At 47.0% G+C, this 20,739-nt stretch overlaps 1 protein-coding gene across 5 annotated transcripts in view; it reads right to left on the bottom strand.

Annotated features, from left to right (window-relative positions):
* Positions 1-20,739, bottom strand: part of ERI3 (ERI1 exoribonuclease family member 3) — a 127,145-nt gene that overhangs the window by 22,358 nt on the left and 84,048 nt on the right. For 4 of the 5 annotated variants that reach the window (XM_080921929.1, XM_080921926.1, XM_080921927.1 and 1 more), the window contains one exon: positions 1,443-1,542. The exons of the other annotated variant lie outside the window; for it this stretch is intronic. In XM_080921929.1, the coding sequence (XP_080778055.1) occupies positions 1,443-1,542 (100 nt within the window). The remainder of the gene's footprint in view (positions 1-1,442; positions 1,543-20,739) is intronic. 5 annotated transcript variants of the gene reach the window in all.

Here is a 20,739-nt window from a genome sequence, read left to right as displayed (position 1 = left end):
TCTACCTAGAAAACTTATTAATCATTCAAAAATCTCAACTCAGTGGAGTTTTTGTAGTAAATTTCCTGCTCAACCCTCAAGATTTATTTCCTAGTTGCGTTTGTTGTCTCCTTTAGGTCACATGGAAAAACTTCTACAGATCAAACATTATAATTATAGTAAGGCACCTTGAGAGCCCCAGGCTTCCTGTTCCTCTGGTCCCTAGGAAGGATAGAGGGCATCCCAGAAATCACTGTGATATAGATAAGGTAGTAGCTACCCTGGCAACTGAGAACAGGGAAGCTTTCCTAGCACCTGGTTGGCAAGTACCCATTCCAGGCTCTGTCTCTCCTTAGCACATTTAGTACCTACCAGGAATTGACAGGTGTGTTATGGATAAAGGGACTAATTTGTACCAAGTGCTGGGACCTTCTACCCTTCTGGTGTCTCTCTCCAGCCCCTACTAATGATGATACCTCGTCAAAAGTAATCAAGTTCTAATAAGGTCATAACACCATCCACAATCACTCTGGCTCCATCCCCTGGAAGAATACCCACAGCTGGTCATTGTTGTTCCTTGGAAACATCTGCACACATACACACAAAGTAAGAGACATAGAAAGAGACTTTCTTCTGACAGTTACCCACAGGCTGGTGGTTGTTTCCATAATCAGACACAGGCCCTCAAATCAACATGGACATACTGTTAGGCATAGACTCTTCTAACAGGCATGCACAAAGATGGATACCTTATATTCAGACACACAGATGTATAGGCAAGCTGTCACACACAGACAGACATGATACTCACACAGACACATATTCACACTGGTGTATCAGAAGCTTATAGAGCTGCCAACTCTGTGGAATTGCAGCCATTCCAGTTTCTCCCAAACAGAAGTTCCAAGTGTTACCCCACCTGTTACCCCAAGTGGCTCCTCCCAACCCAGGCACTGCTCAGTGGAGGCTGCTGATCCTGCGGGGGAGTCAATACCCTGTGGACGAAGTCATCGGTCAGAAAGACCTAGACTAATTAAAAGCTGGTGAGGTTTAAATAATTCATCTCCTTAACTCCCATTGATCGTCCAGTTTAGTGGCCACAGACTTGAAACAATATTAAACAGCCTCCTCCAGCTCCAGGGGGGTGGGTAAGCTGACATGTGCCCACATCCCTGAAGACACTGTGCAGGAGGGATGGGGACAGCACTTTGAATCTAAGGCCACCTGTAAGTCACCCCAAACCTATATTTCAGTCTCCTCTGAAATGTTTTGAGGGGTTCTATTTGCCCCAATCCATAATATCCTCACTCTGCCCTCCCTACCCTCCTCCCTCCAGCCAACAATGAGAACCTTCCACAGGATTGGGCTGCCGAATGAGACAGGGAAATCCTGTTTGCCAGAGGACTGAGGCATGCAGGCAGGGGACTGACAGAGCTGCCAGGGGGATTTGTGAAGGGACTGACCAATGCCGCTGTGGGGCCGGCCTATGTGTTGCAGGCTGAGGCCCTTGTTCATGTCTAGTAGTCCATTCTTGGGCCAGCAGCCCATGGCGAAGCTGTAAGCCTGGAAGACAGGAGGTAAGACTGGTTAACAGAGGCCCTGACCACTGAGCAAACACCACCCACCCAGTATCCCTTAAAGGCCCCACTTCTTTGGCTCAGAGACCTGTAATACCACCTCATTAGAGTCTGTTCATACATTCTTCTCACCAAAGTTCTTCTCCATCAGCAAGACCCTGCCTTCTCTCAAGTATTCTTTGTCCTGGGCCTTCCCCTTCAGCAGCTGCCACCCTTATGGGGTACCTCTTGTAGGGCTCTTCTCTACAATTCTGGCTTGCTAGGGTCTTCTTGAGTCCTCCCTTCATGAAAACATCCCCTTCACCAAGCACCCCTCTACAGACTCCTGTCCTAGAGCTGGGCTCCTTCCCTCAGTATGACTGGTCACAAAGACTGGTCTCAGCCAGGACCTAGGAGTTTAGTGTCTCCAAATTTCACTCCACAGACAGAAAAAAATGAAACAGAAGCTGGACAACAACACGCCTATAGTCACATTGCTTTTGATTCTGCATAGGCTGTAAGTGCTGTGTAAGAGCTCAATGAAAAGGGAATAAGGTCACCAGGTCAACTCAAGCATCAGTGAGGGAAGTACAGGGTGTGTTGTGGGGGTGAAGAACAGTGTGTGTGTGTGTGTGTGTGTGTTTTCTGTTGAAGGTCAAGTGCTCACTTATGCATATTCAAAGCGGCCATCCATTGATCTGTACTTAATTGTTTTCCTGGGGTTGGGGAAGGAAGTGCTAGGGGCATCGATCTGCTCAGGCCCCCATCTGCTCCATTGCTCCCTCCCTCTGTGGGGAACATGTGGCAGGACAGGACTTGTCTTCCCTCACTGGGGACAGGACCAGCAGCTTCTACCCTCATTGACATGATAGGCCTAACGTCAGAGATGAAGAAACTGAGGCACATTAGAAAGTGCCTTTGACCAATGTGGGCTAGACCTCTACAATGTGGCTGAGGTGGGTTTCTTCTTAGCTTGCCAAACAAACAAAAAAAACAACCAACCAACCAAACAAACAAACAAAAAAACCACCAAGGACTTCTGGCAGTGGGCTTGAACTCAGATTAAACATTTACCTATTTCTTCACTTCGAAAGTTAAAACACCAAGCAGACCCTCTTCTAAATAGCATGTGGCACAGTAGTAATGGGAATAAAACTTGGGTAAGTTGAGACCATTGATAGAACAAAATTCCTGCCAGCCATGCTTAGATACACCCACCTACTTCTGGCCTAGCACTCCCACACAGAAGAAATGACCCAGAATAGAGCCAGAAACAAGATGGGGGGAGTGGGGGGAGGACACCATGGGGTGTGCAGGGCCTAGGGGCAAAAGGCTACTTTCTTTTCTTTCAGCTTCAGGAACCAAGGCCACAGGCACTAGAAGACTAGGAGCCAATGCAATTTAAAACTCAGTACTTTCCAAAGTCATTTTCCTTGATCACAGAGGGACCAGCCACAGCTCAACTCCAACCAACCCTCCTCTACCTTCTCCCAGGTCCCAGCTATAGCCACAAATCAGAGGCTGAGTGTGGACTCAAGGATGGGGTTGGGAGAGAGCACGCTGGCGGAGCTGGGATGTGGACAGTAAGAGGACGCAGGCAGACGGGACATAGCCAGTAGGTGGGCACAGCTGGGAAACTGCTAAGCATGGCCAGCTCATGCTGGAGCGCAGTGGGCCAGAGCTGCCTTTCAAGTACTTTAAAATCACTTACAAAGGCCGGATTAAACGATCAGAAATTCCATTTAATAGGACAAATAAAGAAATAACAATCTACTCTATCAGCCTGGAGAAGGCAAGCTGGATGGGTTTTTCCCCCTTGAAAAAGGAAAAAGGGAAGGAAGGGGGAAAAAAAGAAGGATAATGTGTGTTTACTCAAGCAAAGAAAAAAATATTTAAGTGATGTCGGGGAGAAGATTGCAGTAACTAGTGAAGAATAACATCGTCTACTTTGCTGTCAAATCACACCCGAATTTCAGTAATAGATTCTCGGCTGACACTCAATTCAATTCGAAGGTGATCCTGCTTTATCCCAGCCCATCAAATATTAAACACTTGCATTAGCAGGTGCTGCCGCTTCCCGGCTTAAAGCGACGAGAGATCGGCAGGGCTGTGGCGGCCCCTCCGCTCTGCTTGTGACTCGGGGACAGGGCATCTCAACGTTATCTGCACGTCATCCTGAGCCTTATCACAGTTAAGCGGGAAGACCACTTCAGATAACATTAGATGCTTGCTCTGTACGTCACCATGACTAGGTTATTACTGTAATTATGGATCCCCAAGATCTTCACAGGCTAGGATGTGAAGAAGGGAGATGACGGGCAGCAAAGAGCAGGAGGCCAGGCTGGACTAGGGCAAGCTAGTGCCCCGGGTGGGAGAGAAGTAGCTGGCAAGGTGCTGCCTGGTCCCACCTTACAGACGCCTTTCAGGAAGGGCAGGCAGTGTAGCTTGTCAGAGCAAGGCTGAGATGAATTGGTGTCTCCACTGAGGCTGTGGTGTTATGCTGCACAGTTTCATATTCCTAGATAAGGCATGATAACCAATTGCTGCTGAGACACGGCCTCATCCAGCACTTACTTCCTCAGGGGGTATGGGCCAGGAGGAGGGGGTGGCATGTGCACATGGGTCTGCCAAGCTCCTAATAAGAGGGATTTAATTTTTACAAATGCTGCTTCCAGCGGGGCCTTCACATACCAGCCAAAGTCCAAAATGATATTAAAGACGGTTAATTAAAACTGCTCTTCTTCAGCCTGGGATCCTCCTGCTGCTCCTGCTGAGAACACTGGCATATCTCCCCCAGAGCTTACCCTCTGACACAACCACCAGACTCACAGAAGCAGCCTAGGTACAGTACCTCAAATACCCACCACCAAGAAAAACCCTGCCATTTGGAAACTTATCAAGCACAGCTAGCAGTCACAGTCACAGACAATGCAGAGACACTGAGGTTTTTACAGCTAGGCAACTTTATGTCTCTGTCACTATGTACTCTGGACCCATTTGGAAGCCCTACCATGTTCAGCAGTACACATGAGGAAGTAGCCCCACTATGTACATGCTTACCCACACACATGCCTTAGCCACTCCCTCCAGCAACTGCCATCCTACCATCCTCCTGAAGAGACTGCATCTGTAAACAGCCTTAGCAAAGTCTTCAGGAGTCCTGCCCAGGGCAAAGTATACAAGTTATGTTGCAAGGACTCTGGTTGGGAAGACAAGGCTGACAGCTGGCAATCAATCAGAGCAGGGGCTGAACCTGTGTGGGGCTAGAGGAGGTAGGAAAGCCTCCTGTAGGAACACACTGGAAAACCTGAGTATAGCCAACAGGAAGCACTTCAGTACAGGCAAAAGGTGCAGCCAGGACAAAGGAGAATGGAAGGAGTAGGGAGAGGCTTCTCCTTCTCGTTCCCTTCCTTTCAACTTGTAAAGAGTAAGGGACAAGAAGCTTTTACATCGTGATCAGTGTGGGGCAGGAATCTGCTCTGAGAGCTCTCTCCAAGCCCTGTGCCTGAGCTATTTCAAACTGGCTGCAGCCCCCATGGCACGTCTCAGCCATTATGGTCTGTCTGCACAGCTGTACAGTTAGCACCTAACCCCCGGGGTTCCCGGCCAGAGGAGAGGGTAGAGCAGGTGGAAGGATGACTACTAAAGAGGAAGATGACCTCTAAGAACAATAGCTTTTAAGTTCTGTCGGTAACAGGTACTCTAATGCTGAGCCAGGAGGACAGGTGGAGTTGCATTGAAAGATGTTGTATCTACTGAACCAACCCACCCTACCCTGTCAGGCAGGCACGCACACTTCTCTTCCCCTGGGCTGCTGTAATTTCCATGCGCAGGGAAGCAGGTGCCGAGCTGCTCCCGGCTGGCTTTCCCCTCTTGTGGCTCTGCCTGCCTTGGCTGCTGCCCCATTAGCTTAGTGGCCAGCCATCTGCGACGGGCCTGCTGCACAGCCCTGCTGTAGGCGCGGCGGGTGGCCCCCTGTGTAACAGGGAGCTTTGCCATTAGCGCCTTTAATATTCTGACACCTCAGCACAGCCTGCTATTACATGCAAACGCTGATCGCCCTGTGAAATTACATTGCTGGGCCCGCGAAATGGAATCGTGTATAATCAGCCTCCTCCATGCACTGTCAGTCCCATCACAAACACGGCGCCCGGCGGCTTACGGGGGCTTAGCAGCTGCGACAAGTGTATTGGGTTTAATAGATGAAGTAGCCCTCAACGACAGCAGCATCAGATCCTTCAGAGAGGAAAGAAGAGGCATCAGCAGCTGCTCTGGTGTCCCTGCCTACCCATACACTTCCTGATAGACAGTGCACAGGGCAGGAAGGAGGATGGGTAAAAAGGCTAGAACCTAGCTCGTACTTCGGACAAAAGTAGACTACTTAGTAACTTCCAGAACAAAGTGTACCAACATATCCAGTCCCCCACCTACAAGGGGGGAGCTGGCCTTCAACGCCTCTTGATGACTTGCCACCCTACATACATGCCCAAGACTGGTAAGCCATTTCTCAAGACTAGCAACCAAATCCAGTCTGTCGTTGTCCTAACAACTGCCAGAGAGGAAGGAGAAGGTAAGTTCTTCAAGATAGGAGTCTGACAACCACAAACACTACCTAAATGATCATCATGTCTTCTTTATTTAAAGCATCAGAGATTGGAACCAGAGCCGTATGCATGCTAATAGGGTATTCTACCACTATGATACAGTGTTGGCCTTACCAGCACTCAGCCAGTGAGCTGAGTACGTGAGCCACAAGTAAATGCAGATTGGGAATGCCATGTGTACTTAGGGCATATCCAGCAGACCATGCCTCACAAAAAGGCAGTGCACTTGGAGTTCAGGTGTCAAGACAAATCTGCACTCGACTCAGGTCTGCAAGTTAGTACTATATAATTGAGTGAGTCACTATGTTTTTTTTCCACAGTTATCCATACTACAAAGGAAAAAGGAGGAGGAGGAGAAAGAAGAAGGGGGAAAAGGAAGAAGGAAGGAGGGAGGGAGGAGGAGAAAAAAGGAGGAAGAGAAAGGAGGAGGAGAAGGGAGGAGGAGGAGAAAATGGAGGCGGAGGAAGAAGAGGAGGGAGAGAAGGAGAAGAGGAGGAGGAGGAGGAGGAGGAGGAGGAGGAGGAGAAGGAGGAGGAGGAGGAAACTTGCTCTGTGGTGTCATCACCCAAGGCGTGTACTGCCTTTAACAACACTACTCTCTCCTATTACAGGTTCAGTCTAACACCCACTGTGCTTTTCAGTGATGGCCACAGTATCTCCCATCCCATCATCAAAAGTTTATGTCCCCTCCCTTGGAAACAGGGTGGGTTTTTATGTCTATTTCCATAGTAGTGCAGAAATACTGTTACTGCAAGGTTACTGCAAAAATACTTAGTCAGATTTCACCCCAGTTGCTGGAATACTTGTCCAGGCCCTGAACTGCTATCAAGTAATGAGACCATCCCAGGACAGCCATATAAAATAGTGAGACTGTTCTACATAACCCTTAGAGAGGTCACAGAGAGAACCTATGATATTAGATAAGAAGGGCAGAGCTAGCCAGCCAACCCTCACTGCTACAGCCACACAGTGTGCCAGATCCTACCAGATCATATCCACATGAGAGCCAGGGCTTTTATATATAACTGAACTTTCCAGAATCTGTTGGAATCGTTAAATTTGGGAATGATCAGAAGTGGGTGATACTTGCAAGTCCAGTACCTCCTCTTGTCTGCATATATCCTGCAGGTATCTTCAAATTCCTCTCTCCTGTAGCTTCCAGACTATTTCTCTCCCTGTGGGACTTCATTCTAAATGTGGAATGGCAACTGTAGGCAACTTCAGTACGTACAGAATAACAGTATAGAAAATGTACCCCTCGATTTATTGGCTCCTGGTTCTCACTAATGGCCTTCTATAATGAGCCGTATCTGCCTCCTTCCATATCCCCAGGGCCATAACCTGGGCCTCATCACCACCAGACTGCTTCCTTTCTGAACTCTCATCTTGACTAACTACACTGACCTCTGATACATGTAACTTTTGTAATCTCTCTCTGTCTCTAACTCTACCCCACTCATAGTCTATTCATTCCTTCTGACCCCAGTCCTTTTCTAGCAGGCCTGGATCCTTATTATTTCAACTACCCATTTCCCAGTCTTCAACTTCCCTAACTACTTGTCTTATATACCTTTCCTGAAAATGACAACAACGGTGTTTAGCCACACTGCTCTTGAGCTAAGTATTTACAAAAAGTCACACTTCTATGTAGGAAGTGGTCACTCTGGATCTGTGATCACTATCTTAGCACACATCCACATCACCCCACACCCTACTCTTTCTTAGTTTCACAGAAATAATAAAAGCCACTGGCAAAATTCTTTCAAGTATATGCTCTGTATTTACAAAGAGGCTGCTCTTGCCCACCTGCCCTTCTCCCCTACTTTCTGATTTGTTGAAGCATTTGCTTAAATCTCTACCATATTCACAGAACTTCTTAGTCCCAATTCTCTTTGAAGGATAGTAACAGCTCCAATTTCACCGAGTTGCTGTGAGTATCAAGTGAATTAGCATATAAGGTGTTTAAAGGATACCTGACTCCTAAAAAACAAAAAACAAAAACCCAAAAACATACTTAATTTTTTTTAAAATTTTATTTACATCGGTGTTTTGCCTCCATGTATGTTTGTGTTAGGATGTTGTATCCCCTGGAAATGGAATTACAGACAGTGGTAAACTGCCACGTGGGTGCTAGGATTTGAACCTGGATCCTTTGGAAGAGCAGTCAGTGCTCTTAACCTCTGAGCCACCTCTCTAGAGCCTATCCTTTTTCTTAAACCTACAATGCATTTCACATCCTTAGCCTACATGTTAACACTGAAGCTCCTGAAAACTGTTTCCCTCACTTCCGCTCACCTGCCATCACGCCCCAGCTCCCGAAAGTGCTCCCCATTGCTGTCATGCCGCTTCGCTCCCACTGGGGCCAACAATGCTCAGCTTGCTGCCCCCTCGTCTACTCGGTTTCAACCTCCCCACCCTCCACATGTATATTCCTTATTGCTCCCTAAATACCAAACACACATATTGCTCACATAGCCTTTCCATATGGACTTGACACATGTGCTTGATTCTCAGTATGTTAAGAACATAGCTGCACCTTCTCCTAACCCAGTGTAAGCCACTACTATCACCAAACTGGTAGGTTAAGCCAGAAATGGATGAGTCAGTCTGAATCCCATTATCTTCTTGACTACCACCAAGCCCTATGCTTATCATTTTATGACCCATGCTTACTCAGCAGCCTAGGATGCCCTCTGCCTTTGCCTATGTTTTGTTTCTATTTCAACACTCTACTCAAAAGTACCTTCCTTCAGTCTTTCCTGACTCTAAATCCACCTACAGTCTGAATGGCACCTTTGACGTTAGAGTTCTTTACCAGTCTACTAACCCACAGGAGACACCTAAGAACAATGGCTATACTGTTATCTCCTGATGCTCTACCAAGGGAAGAGGAGGGAGGAGAGGAGAAGGGGAAGGGTATAGTCTCTGGCTGTGCAGAGGCTGCAACTCTCCCCTACCCAGTGTCCTTTAAGAACCCTCTCTCCTCACCCAGTAGAATGGCAATCCTTCAGCCATTCTTGGAACTAACTGTGTAAAAACTCCTGCTTTCCTTCTCCCTTCCTGAGCTCTTCAGCTATAGGGAGTCCCATCCATTCACTGGGCCCAGAAGAAGCTTGACCAAAATGCCTACAGCAGCAATAGGATGAACTGACTCTTATGTTAGGCAATAGGACCTCAATGTCCCCAAGCCCAGCTGGAATTTCTGATGGTGCACTGTGCTCTCTGGCTCCAACAACATACTTCAGGGGCCTTACAGCTGCCCCCACCTCTGCCAATCAACAGAACTTAAGTAGAGTACTTAGCTTCTTCACCTACTTAACTGTGCACTGCCTATACCACAATACCTGCCTCTTGTGTGCTAGGCCACCCCACGCAAAGGCAAGGCTGTATCGAGGTCTCCATTGCATGGCAGTTGGTGATGGGGTCCAGGATGAGAAGACAGCTGCCAATGCACTTTGGTAACATTAGGGTCCTGAGTGCTTTCATGTGGAGTAACTTGCTGAGTCAGTGGAGATTTGGTGACACCAAGGTTTATGGAAAGGAAACAAGATAAAGACGCTCCTGAGTTATGCTGCCTAGGTCCCTGCAGATGAAGCTGGCCTGCCCAGAGCTGCCTGTGCACTGTCATTGCCAGTGGCAACTAGGTCCGTAGGATCCACCTGCCTAGAATGAGAGCTACATTGTGAGTTTCCTTTGTTTTCATTACAATTTCCTTTCTCACTGATTCTTTTTAGCCAGCCCTTTCCTCCCTAGGGTGCTGAGGATTGAATGAAACACCACCCCCGGCTCCAATAAGTGTATTTCAATTACATCTGTCACTGTATAACGATATAATGATATATCATGTGATATTAAATCCATGGTAATCATATCAGGGATTTTTTTTAATCGTGCACTAATCACATTATTACATCTCTATAATTAACAACAGGAGGTATGGAAATCCAGTTAAGGCAGTAGGCTCAATGTAGTTTCCCCCCACCCCCATCTTAGTTACCTCCAGATTAGGGCCAGATTAGGAGATGCGGACTGCAGGGCAATAACATGCTGAGCCAGTCTTCATCTCCTAGTGCCTCAGCCATTGATGGAACCTTCAGCATCCAGGGCTGACAGTGATAATCTAGACTGAGATAAAGATATTGACCTTGTAGCTGCTCAGGAAATAGGTCACATAGCTCATCTGAATCTTCCAGACCTCCTGCCTGAACCTTCAGCATCAAATCGTCACTATGGAGAGGGGTGGAGGGGTGGTATCTTTCCTTCAAACCAGCAAGGCCCAAGGCAAATCTCTATCTCCCACACTAGGACTCCTGCTACTGTTGGACATACTTCCCTCTGACCTGGCCTCTGACAGCTCTAATATCACTGGGTCCAGCAACTGTGAGTCTTTGTCTCCAGGTCTCATCAGCACTGATGACAACAGAGCAAACCCAACACTTCCTGGGGCCATTCCCTCTGAGCTCTTCCTTTGAAAAATGGCTCTTCGTAGTATTACATGACAAGTGGGTTTTTGATAACCACCGGGTTGTTCTCATATCCCCTAAACAGTGTAATAAGTTCTTATATTTCCCCACCCAAGCCTAGATGGAGACAGGGAGAGCTGTGGACAGAACTTGAACTATGTCAAATGGCTGACCTGTCTTTCCCACCTCCTCTCCTGATACCGAGCTGTTGGGGCCAATCCCCTCAGGGGTGTCAGAACCAGTCTGCAAAGCGGAATTCTGTGTTTCAAGTCCAAAGCTTTGAACCTGGCATGTAACTAGTCCTCAGTAAGGGGCAGACATTTTGCTAAGATTGACTCTCAGAAGTTGGACAAGCCTGAAGATAAAAGAGAAAAATCATGTCCTTTTTCCTAATAAAAAGGAGACACTAATAGCAGTCAGCACTTAGGCAAAGCACTTTAAGTTTCTAAAGTGCTTTCCAAATTAAAATATAATCCTTTATTGAGTGTGTGCCACCACCATCTGCCCACCCTTCACACACAGCGCACACCTAGGAAAACAGAAAGGGCTGCAAAACATTCATCCCAGGCCCTCCTCCCTCTTGTCTGTATTGCTCATATTTTTGTTTGGTTTTAGCCGATACTCTGTGCTCAGCCCTATACTGAAGATATCCAAGTCTAGAGGACCAGGCCAGTGCCCTCAACAAGCATTGAGACAAAAGGAAAGACACGTAAACACACTTGCAAAACAACAGTGATGAGCAACATCCTCCAAGAACTTTGGTGAAGAAATGAAGCCTAGAAAGACATCACAAGGAAGGCCCAGATGCCCTTCAGTGGTACTAGGCAGATGGCATATAGGGAAAGAACTAATTTGCTCTAACATGAGACAAGAAAGTCCAAAAAAGTGGCTAAGCACAGAAGAGGCTGGGACTGGGGAAGACTGCTCAGGAAGAATGGAAGGAAGCCTGTGGAGTCAGATGAGGTTTCCAGAGTTGGGACCCAAACAACATCCTATCTGAAACATACCTACCATTCTAGTCACCATCTCTCCCTTTGTCAATCAGACTGCCTCTACTCAGGTGTAATAGAAACGAAGGATCTAGGCTTCAGAGCCACACTGTCAACATCTATTGAGAGCCTACGTATAGCAGTGATAGTTCTGACCTTAGAGATTCAAGTCTACTGGACAAGGTATGAGCTATAAAGCAACACAAGTGATCCTTAATTCATAGCTATAGAAAGAGCTCCAAGAAGAAATGTAAGCTGTTACGATGGATGAGGGCAGGATCAGGATGCCCCATATAGGCTATAGATGGAATAGTACAATGTGTAAGGGAATCCTGAGCCAAAGATCCTGGGAAGAGTCCAGAGACCAAGTAGCTGAAAATCTAAGTTGGGCTTTTATGACTACAAAGCTAAAAAGACTGAGCTGGGCATGTGACTGAGCTGGCTGAGTGCAAGCAGAGCATATATAAGGGTTCAAACTCCAGCACTGCCTAAACCGGGCATGGTGTGCAACACATGCATCTCAGTGCTCAGGAGGATCACAAGTTCCAGAGCATCCTTTGCCACACACTACTCGAGACCTTGTGTAAAGGTAAAGGATATGCATAGAGATGAGTCATAGGGAAGAGTGCTTGCTGCCAAACCTGATGACATAAATTTGATGCCCAAGACCCGTAAGGTGGGAAAAGAGAGTAGATTCCCCAAAACGGTCCTCTATCTCTGCAGGTGTGCCATGATATGTGCCCACCCCTACAACAAATAAATAAATAAATAAATAACAATTTCTCTAAAGATAAAGACTGAAAGTATGTGAACAAAGTGACAGAAGAGAGGATTAAGAGTCTGAGGCCAGTCTAGGAAAGGTAGCAAGACTGGCTCAAAAATGACAAAGAACAAGCAAGAGGGCATAGAGTGGTCCGTGGAGGTAGCTCAGCACTTGCCTGGCATGCACAAAGTCCTGGGTTTCATCCTTAGCATCGCTTTAAGAAACAAAACAAACCCCTACTAGATATAGAAAATTCACTTCAGAAAAGGCCACTCCAGTCTTGGGATCTTAGTTCCCTTATGGAACTAAGTAACTACCCCAATTATCTCACTTCCTAATCTTTTTTGTCCACCCCTCCCAGACCCTTCTAAACTGCCCACCCCAATCCCCCCAACAACACTTTTCCTTATCACATACCACATACAGTTTGGTATCTGACTTGGTCGGTCTAGACTGCTTTGTCATTCCTTGGTCTCTGACTACTATTTCAGAGGCAGGACAGAACCTCTGTCTATAGGCCCCAGAAGCAGGCAGCAACTATCCCAGCCTCAAGTCTAGGTCCCCTTCCTTCTGTCCACAGTCTGAGAACTCCACAGGCCTCCACTTGAAAAGGGTGCTAAAGGCAATGATGTCTCCAAGTGCGATGGGAGATATTTGTGTCTGCTTTACCCTTGGCTTTTTGCTCCGGTTCAGGTAGGAGCGGGGTGGGCTGGCTGGCAGATCTGAGAGCATGGCACGCCCCAGCGGGCAGGGCGCACAGCGCGGAGGAAGGCGCGAGTCAGTCTGGAGTGCTCCCCATTTATCAAGCTCACGCAGGCCGCCAGCCGAGCGAGTCTTTCTATCATTACACCTCTCAAAATCCGATTCATACCACTAATCCTGCCTTCATTCTCCCAGATTAATAACATCTCTTTCAACCTTCACAGTGTGATAAATAGACAAAGAGAGAACAAAAGGAGAGACAGAAGAGAGAGAAAGAGCTGGAGCAAGTCCCCATAATAGAGAGAGCCGAGAAAGAGGAGAGGGAAAAAAGGAAAGAGAGCGTGAGCGGGCAGCGGCTAGAGACTGCAGCTACCTCAGAGAGCCGCTCTGAGGAGAGCTGGCGGCTGCACCCCGCTATGCTCTGCTCTATCCCCAAAGAGAAAGAAAGGCTTGTTAACAGCTCCTTCCTGCCTGCACTTTTGTTCAAATTTTTTCCTTCCCTTCCAATCCTGCTTTAGGTCAAATTCTAGTGAAAATGAGTCTCCTGGCTTCCTGGTCTCCCTGATGAAGCCTAGAGAACCGGTCTGGCCCTTCCAGAAGGCTGAGCCTGGGTGCATGGTGGGCCTGGAATGGCTTTGGTAAGGGGAAAGCAAGCTTGCCCAAAGTTTCACCAAGGCTGTTGTTTCTTTAGTCCAAATCCGAGCCTTTCCCTGCTATCTTGGAATAATGAAAAGGGGTCAAGAGCAGGGGAGGCCTGGGATCCAATCTGTAAGGCACATTTTGCCACCCTAAGGCTCCAAGTTGCTCAAATGCAGGGCACCTAGCCTCCAGCAGTCAGACTAACCAGATGTCACATGTAGATGGCCCTCAGGCTTGTGAAAGTACAAGTATGGCCTCACCTTCAAATGATGGCAGGGAAGTGTGTTGGGGACAATTAATTCATTGGGCCCCAGTCCTATAACACAATCTCTCTGTGTCCTTTCTTCTCTAGCTGGAAACTTAGCCACACATGTCTCTATAGCATACTTCCTTTGCTCTGCACTGACCCGTCCTCTCCCAGATGCCACTCAAGTTCTTCAAGAGTAATCTAGTTACTCCCTCTTATGGGCTCTGGAGGCCAACACTTCAGCACTCTGCAGTGACTATGTTTCCCTCACTCAGAGTAGGGTAGGGGAATTGTTACAACTCCTCTATTTCCAGGTTTAAGTTGTTCTAAGCACCTCCATTCTTTCCTTGCTTAGCCTAACCAGCCCTACAATCATATGGCTTAATGTGTGCTCTGGACTATATATAGCATTCCTAGGCTACTGGCTGGGCTGGCTCAGAGGCAGGACCAGAATCACACCGCAGCCCACAGGAAGCTCCAGGGGCACTATGCATCCATTGCCTCCACGTTGGTGGAGGGCTGCAGCTAGCTCCTTAGAGCACCGCAGCTCTCAACACACTCACAACAAGCACAGGGGTGGGAGGGAAGGTTAATGTACTATAATGGATGCCAGCCCCTATTCTGCCCAACCCAACCTACACTCAAGGCTTCTCAGAGGGCAGAGGACAGATAGCAGACGGAGAGTAAAAAGCTGTTGGTTGGTATACTTAAGAGAACAGTGGCCCATAGTACTATATAGGGAACCTTTTGCAAACCTTCCTCCAGAAAGCTCCCTCTTCTTCTCCCTAATCCTGTCACTCAAACACAACTCTCCTTTGGGGCCCAAATACATACTGTCCATGCACACTCATTCCTGAGAGCCCCATCACTTCTAGCCCCAATTCTTCAGTTTTCCGGTTGCACCTTCACTTGAAATAACTTGACAGCTCAGAAGAAACAAATCAACAAAACAAATAAGCAAACAAAACCCCTAGTTTTGCAGGGCCCAGAAAAAAACCCTAAGGGAGTAATGCTAAAACGGGCAGATGGTAGATCCACAAAACCCCAAAGCCTCAAAGGACTCACTCCCCACACTTCTCTTCCGCCAGGCTCAGACATCTGTAACAGCAAGTCTGTCCCGATGACAGAGACTAATGCTCCTCCATGGGATCAAGTGCCCAAGGAGCTGGGAAGAAGGGTCTGAGGAGCAGCAAGCAGCAAAGAGAAAAGACTATATAGTCCTGGCGATGAGGATGAGTCCTCCCTACAGCCCATTGGACCTACTGGTACCTTAGTCTTCAAGGCAGTAGGACCAGCCAGCCATACAGGCCCAGACTTCCTTCAAGTCCAACCAAGGTCATGCACAGCTCCAGAAACATGACCACAGGCCCTTCCTCCTTCCTGAGTGACTGAACCCTTCACCTGCCTGTGTTTAAAGCTCTCACTCACTAAGTAACTGAATGGCTTCTCCAAGTCTGGAAAGGAGCTCCATCCTGTGAAGCCCCATCTCTGACAAACCAAGGCTCTAAGAAAGAAAAATCATTTCAGTCCCCTTATCCTCTGCCTCTACTGTCAATCTTTGTCTAACTTAGTCTTGCCCTCACCCTGCTATCTCCAAGTCCTCTAGGCTTCTTTGAGCCCTCCTTCCAAGGTAAGTCATCTAAGTCTAAAGGATCAGCCTTATCTCCTAAGGGGCTTTGCTCTTCCACAGAGAAACAGGCCTGGACCCCAGGAAAGGATCTGCTGGGAATCACAGAAGGCTGTCAGTGTGACACAGAGGGGCCTCTGGGAGATGTGAAATCAAGCCAACTATTATTTTCTCCTTGCTCCCTAGTGTCTCCTAGAGCTGACTCCTCCAGGTAGCCAGTGACACAGAGCAGAGAAGAAGTTGGGTCCTAATGTGTGAAAAGCTCCAGCAAATCAAAATCATTTACTCTTTGGTGTGACTGTTGGGCACAGCTAATAAATCTTGCATGAGCAGGGCCAATTCTAATTTCCTAATATGAAAAGGCATTTGGATTGAGAGAGAGGGGGAGATAAAAGTGATTGAATCTCCAATAGTCCAGGTTACTGACAAGAAGCATCCTGCTCAGCCCCGAGAGAAGGATGGCAGCACCCGCCTGCTGCATACACCCATCTGTTCTGCCCCCCCCCCCCTTGGCGCGATACATCTCAGTCTCTCCTATTGACAGGACGTGGCTTTAAACACAGTTACACAAGTTATCATTTCTGCCTTCTGATCAATCTGAATTTTCAGGACAATTACCCTCTTAATCAATGATTGCTATCAGCAGCCCTGCGCCTGGACGGATTTCTCAGCAAGGTAATCATGCCGCCAGGCTGGACGGTGCGCGCATAGGCAATGAAGCTCCGGGTGGGGTCTCCTCCCTCCTTCTTGAGCCCCCATATCCCAGTATCAGTGCCAGCATCGAGGACAAGGACGGCAAAGTGTGAAGGCCACTTCAAGGAGTGGTGGGAGTAGAAGGGAAGGGAGGGGCCCAGCCCAGCCACTCAGCTTTCTAAGCCATCTGATTATGAAATAAGCCTATTAAAACTCTAGATTTACTGCCCACCACCCTGACGCATCTTCACATGCCCTCCTGCCATCATTCTTACCTCCTCATTAGCCTAATAAAGCCCCGTTCTAATTAAAGGCTCAAACCATGAGGGTGAGTAAGTACAGAGAAAAGAGAAATATTGGCTTTACTAATCTCTCAGATGCTTCGTGGATCTGGTCCACACTGGCTACTTACTGTTTGGGATGGCCAGGGCAGCTTCTTCTCCTCCCTGAAAACCTGGCTTTTGAACCATCATAAAGTACATCTAGCCTTGAGCCAGAAGGCAACCGAACCCAGCTCAAGTTCTCCCACAGATCCAACCCTCTATGTACAAATAATCCAGAGCCCCTAGGAAGAGGGTAGGAGAGGGAACAGTGGAGTAACACATGCCATATCTGCCACACTAGGGACAGCTCAGAGATATTTTCACATCACCCATTGTTAAGCAAGAGGCCAACAGTACAATGAAAATTACTTGGTCTAAGACATGGATGAGTGTTTAACCAAACTCCAGCTTGGACCCATGTGCCAATATACAATTTGCTATTGTGCCCTGAAAGGAGAAGAGAATTAAAAAGGATTCCCCCCCCCCTTTTCCAAGTGAATACAGAAATATGCCACCATGCTCTGGTATGTGTGTTTTTATTCATTGACATTTACTAAGTGCTACCCATGAGATAAGTGAAGAGGATACAGTAGGAATTTCAACTCTCAGGGACCTCACAATACACACACACACACACACACACACACACACACACACATACACACACACACACACGGGGGGGGAGGGATGGAATAGAGAAATGAACAAAGTCAACTTATATATGATATTCATGAAAAAATTATTTATAGTAGCCAAAAGGTGGGAAAGACCCAAATGCCCAATAATTAATGAAGAAGCTGCAGGTTGACTACAATGGCATGAGCCAGTAATCCAAGCACTCAGAAAGGTGTAAGTCAGGAGGATAACTACAATTTTGGTTTGCATAGTGCCCAGGCTAGCTATAGATAGAGAGAATATAATATTCTCTTTCCAGCCTTAGAATATATAAATAAGGGCTGGAGAGATGGCTCAGCAGTTAGGAGCACTTGCTACTCTTGTAGAAGACCCAAGTTTGGGTCCCAGCACCCAAACCAGGTATCTTACAACCACTGGTAATTCTAGTTCCAGAGGATCTGACACCCTCTTTTGGCCTCTGAGGTTACTGCATATACATGGTGCACATACAGAGAAGCAAACACACATATACATAAAGCAAAAAAAAAAAAAGGAAAGAAGGTAATAAAGAAGAAAGGAGAGAAAGAAGTAAAATACAGCAAATCTATATAACAAAATATATTATTTGCAGTAATAACATGTAGAAGACTGATTGGTGCACTGTAAAACATGGATGAACCTTGGAAATTGTGCTAAGTGAAGAAAACTTATCATATAAGGCCATGTGTATGAACCCTGTAGAATAGTCAAACCCACAGAAGATGAAAAGTCACTTAGGTTTGCTCATGGATGAAGTGTCTGTGCAAGCAGAAGGAGGGAGAAGCAGAGAATGATTACTACTGGAGTTTCTTTCAAGGACAAAAATATTTTCAATATAGGTGTAACAACTGGCTGTAGAACCTTACAAAGACAGTAAAATACAAATTATATATCTTAAATGAGTGAACTGTATAGCGCATGCACTCTATTTCAACAAAACTACTTTTAAAAATGTGTATTGGGGGGCTAAATTGATGGCTCAGTGGTTAGAAGCATTGGCTGCTCTTCTAGAGGTCCCAGGGTTTGAGGATATAGAAATTTAGTGGCTGGTGTGCAGCAAAGGCCTTTCTAGACAACTGGAACAAATGTAAATTTAAGGTTTGAACATACACCACACAGGCAATCATGGTATAACTGAGAGGTATACTGGAGAGTCTTAATAATCAGGGTAGTAATCAGATTAGAGACTCTATATTTCACTCAGTAGACATTAAGATATTTGAAGTTTAAAAAAGGTAGTATAGAATATTCTGGGGTTTAGATGGCTCATGCATGAGACACATGTCATAGTTGGAAGAGCATGGTTTAGGAGTCACAATATCCAGGGTTTAAATATTTAGGTTTATCTTTCTTAAAATAAACACATTTCCCCTTTCTTTGTATATATGGTATGCTTATGTATATATATGCATGTGTATATGGAAACATGTGTGTGGATTCATGTCATATGTTTGCATGCATGTAGAAGCAGCCCAAGGTTGAGTTTGGGATATCTTATTGAGGCAGAGTCCCTTTGTCATATGAAGAGTATCTCTAGCCAGCTCACTCTGGGAATTCCCTGTCTCTATCCTCCAAGGGCCAGGTATTATTGGTGAACCACCAGGCCCACATAGCATTTACATGGATTTTAGGGACCCAAACTCCAGTCTCCATGCTTGTGCAGATGCTTTAACCAGTGAACCAGTCCCCTCTATATATTCATCATAACTACTGAGGGCTAGGATTCTGTCTATCCTGCTCATTATTTTCTCAGTGCTTGGTGGAGTGCCTAACCAGTTCAATGGGAGGGAGGGAAGGGGGAGAGAGGGAGGGAAAGATTAAGGGAGGGAGGGAGGGATAGATGAATGATCTCACTGAGCACAATCTAATTTGATAGACATTCTAGACACATTTCATGAAACCTGGCACTCTAGTTATACAGTGTGAGCTCCTCAAGGTTGGATCTCTGAGTTCTGATCCCTGGCTTCTGACCTTCTGCTTGGCACAGGACTGATGATCTATCTGGTTACTCCCTTTTCCTGCTCTACAGGGTTTCCTTAAGTCTCAAACCAGAAAGCACCACTTTGGCTAGCAGGAGGGCACCTGAAGCTGTAGGGAGGAAAGGATTCAGTAGAGTAAGAGAGGCAGGTGGTAGTGCCCTAGATTTTTGCCTTTTATTAAAGCAAGCCCTGGCGCCCTCAGAGGCAAACACACAATCTAAGCCATAAAGCTAGAGGATGAGAGACCATACACAGCCCCTTCTCATCCTCTGTGGAATGCCCTGCACCAAAGACAGCAGGCCTGTACTCAGGGAAGAGTCCACAGAGGTGAGGTAGAAACTAAACAGCAAGACTGGCACGTAGATGGGAAGGGGAAGATCCGGTCTTATTTCCTGAGCACCCTCTCCCCATATAAGTCCTGCCACTTCTATCATCTCTGCTATGGTCAGTAGAGTCCTTCAGAGCATGAGATGTAGGGGCTCCTGAGTCTCCCAACCCCCAATTCCTACAAGGCCTCCCCCTCCCTTTCTTCATCCCTCCCTTCTCTTCCTGCAGAGCTTCCCTGGAGCCATAAAAATAAAATAAAACACAAACACCCACAGTCCAGGAGGAGGGCGTCAGACAGATAATGGGCATTTTATATCTTTTTATGACACTCCCCATAGGCAGCTCGGCAATCACAGTGCAATAAAGGCAGGCATGCAGCTTGCATAGTTAAACAACTGCCGGGTAATTAGGCACAGCAAACACACCACTGGGGAGGCTTGGCCTGCTCTGGGATCTGCCTGCAGCCTACCCGCCTGCTTATAAGCAAGTAGGTGCCAAGACCAGGGCTAAAAGAATAGTTATGGTGCTAGTGACAGTCCACTGACAGCTCCCTAAATGCACACCAGGGCACATGCCTCTGTACATGCACATGCCTGCTCATTCCCAGGAGTGTCACTCCCCCAAATGGGACAACCTAGGGTAGTGTGAACAGGCACGGACCATGTAAGCCTCTCTGCCTCTTGTAAACTTTGACTCGGTGAAGAACTTTATTAAACATGAACTAGATGTTAAGAGCACAGGCATGTAAACATACCTTCTACCACTGCACTCACCACTTCTGTTACCTCCCGGCCACCCTCATCTGCCTATGGCCCCACTCATCTTTCCTTTTGGACCAGAAGCTCTGTACAGGTAAAGATCAGGTCTGATTCACCTCTGAGTCCAAATGCCCTAACACACTTGGCTTTGGCGTCCTTGGTGGCTAGTAGATGACAGCAAATACAGATGACCTTGAACAAGCAGCACATAGGCCACCTGCTACCCAGGGCTTAGGTCCAACCAAGTCAGAAGTCCTCACAGAGCTAAGAGCACCAAGGTACCCAGTCCATGCACATACTGTCTGATCCTTCTCTAGGGTCCCAGCTAGTCAGTCCAGAACTGAGAGGGAACTGAAGGCTAGCTAATGGGTCAGAACCCTGTTAAAATCTCACTTGAAGATGGAAAAAGCCAAGCTCCATCTTCAGGAGTCATCTG

This window comes from Micromys minutus (assembly GCF_963924665.1).
Source record: "Micromys minutus genome assembly, chromosome: 9".
NCBI lineage: Eukaryota > Metazoa > Chordata > Mammalia > Rodentia > Muridae > Micromys > Micromys minutus.
The sequence above is the reverse complement of the archived record's forward strand: the minus strand, read 5'-3'. Positions and strand labels throughout refer to the sequence as shown.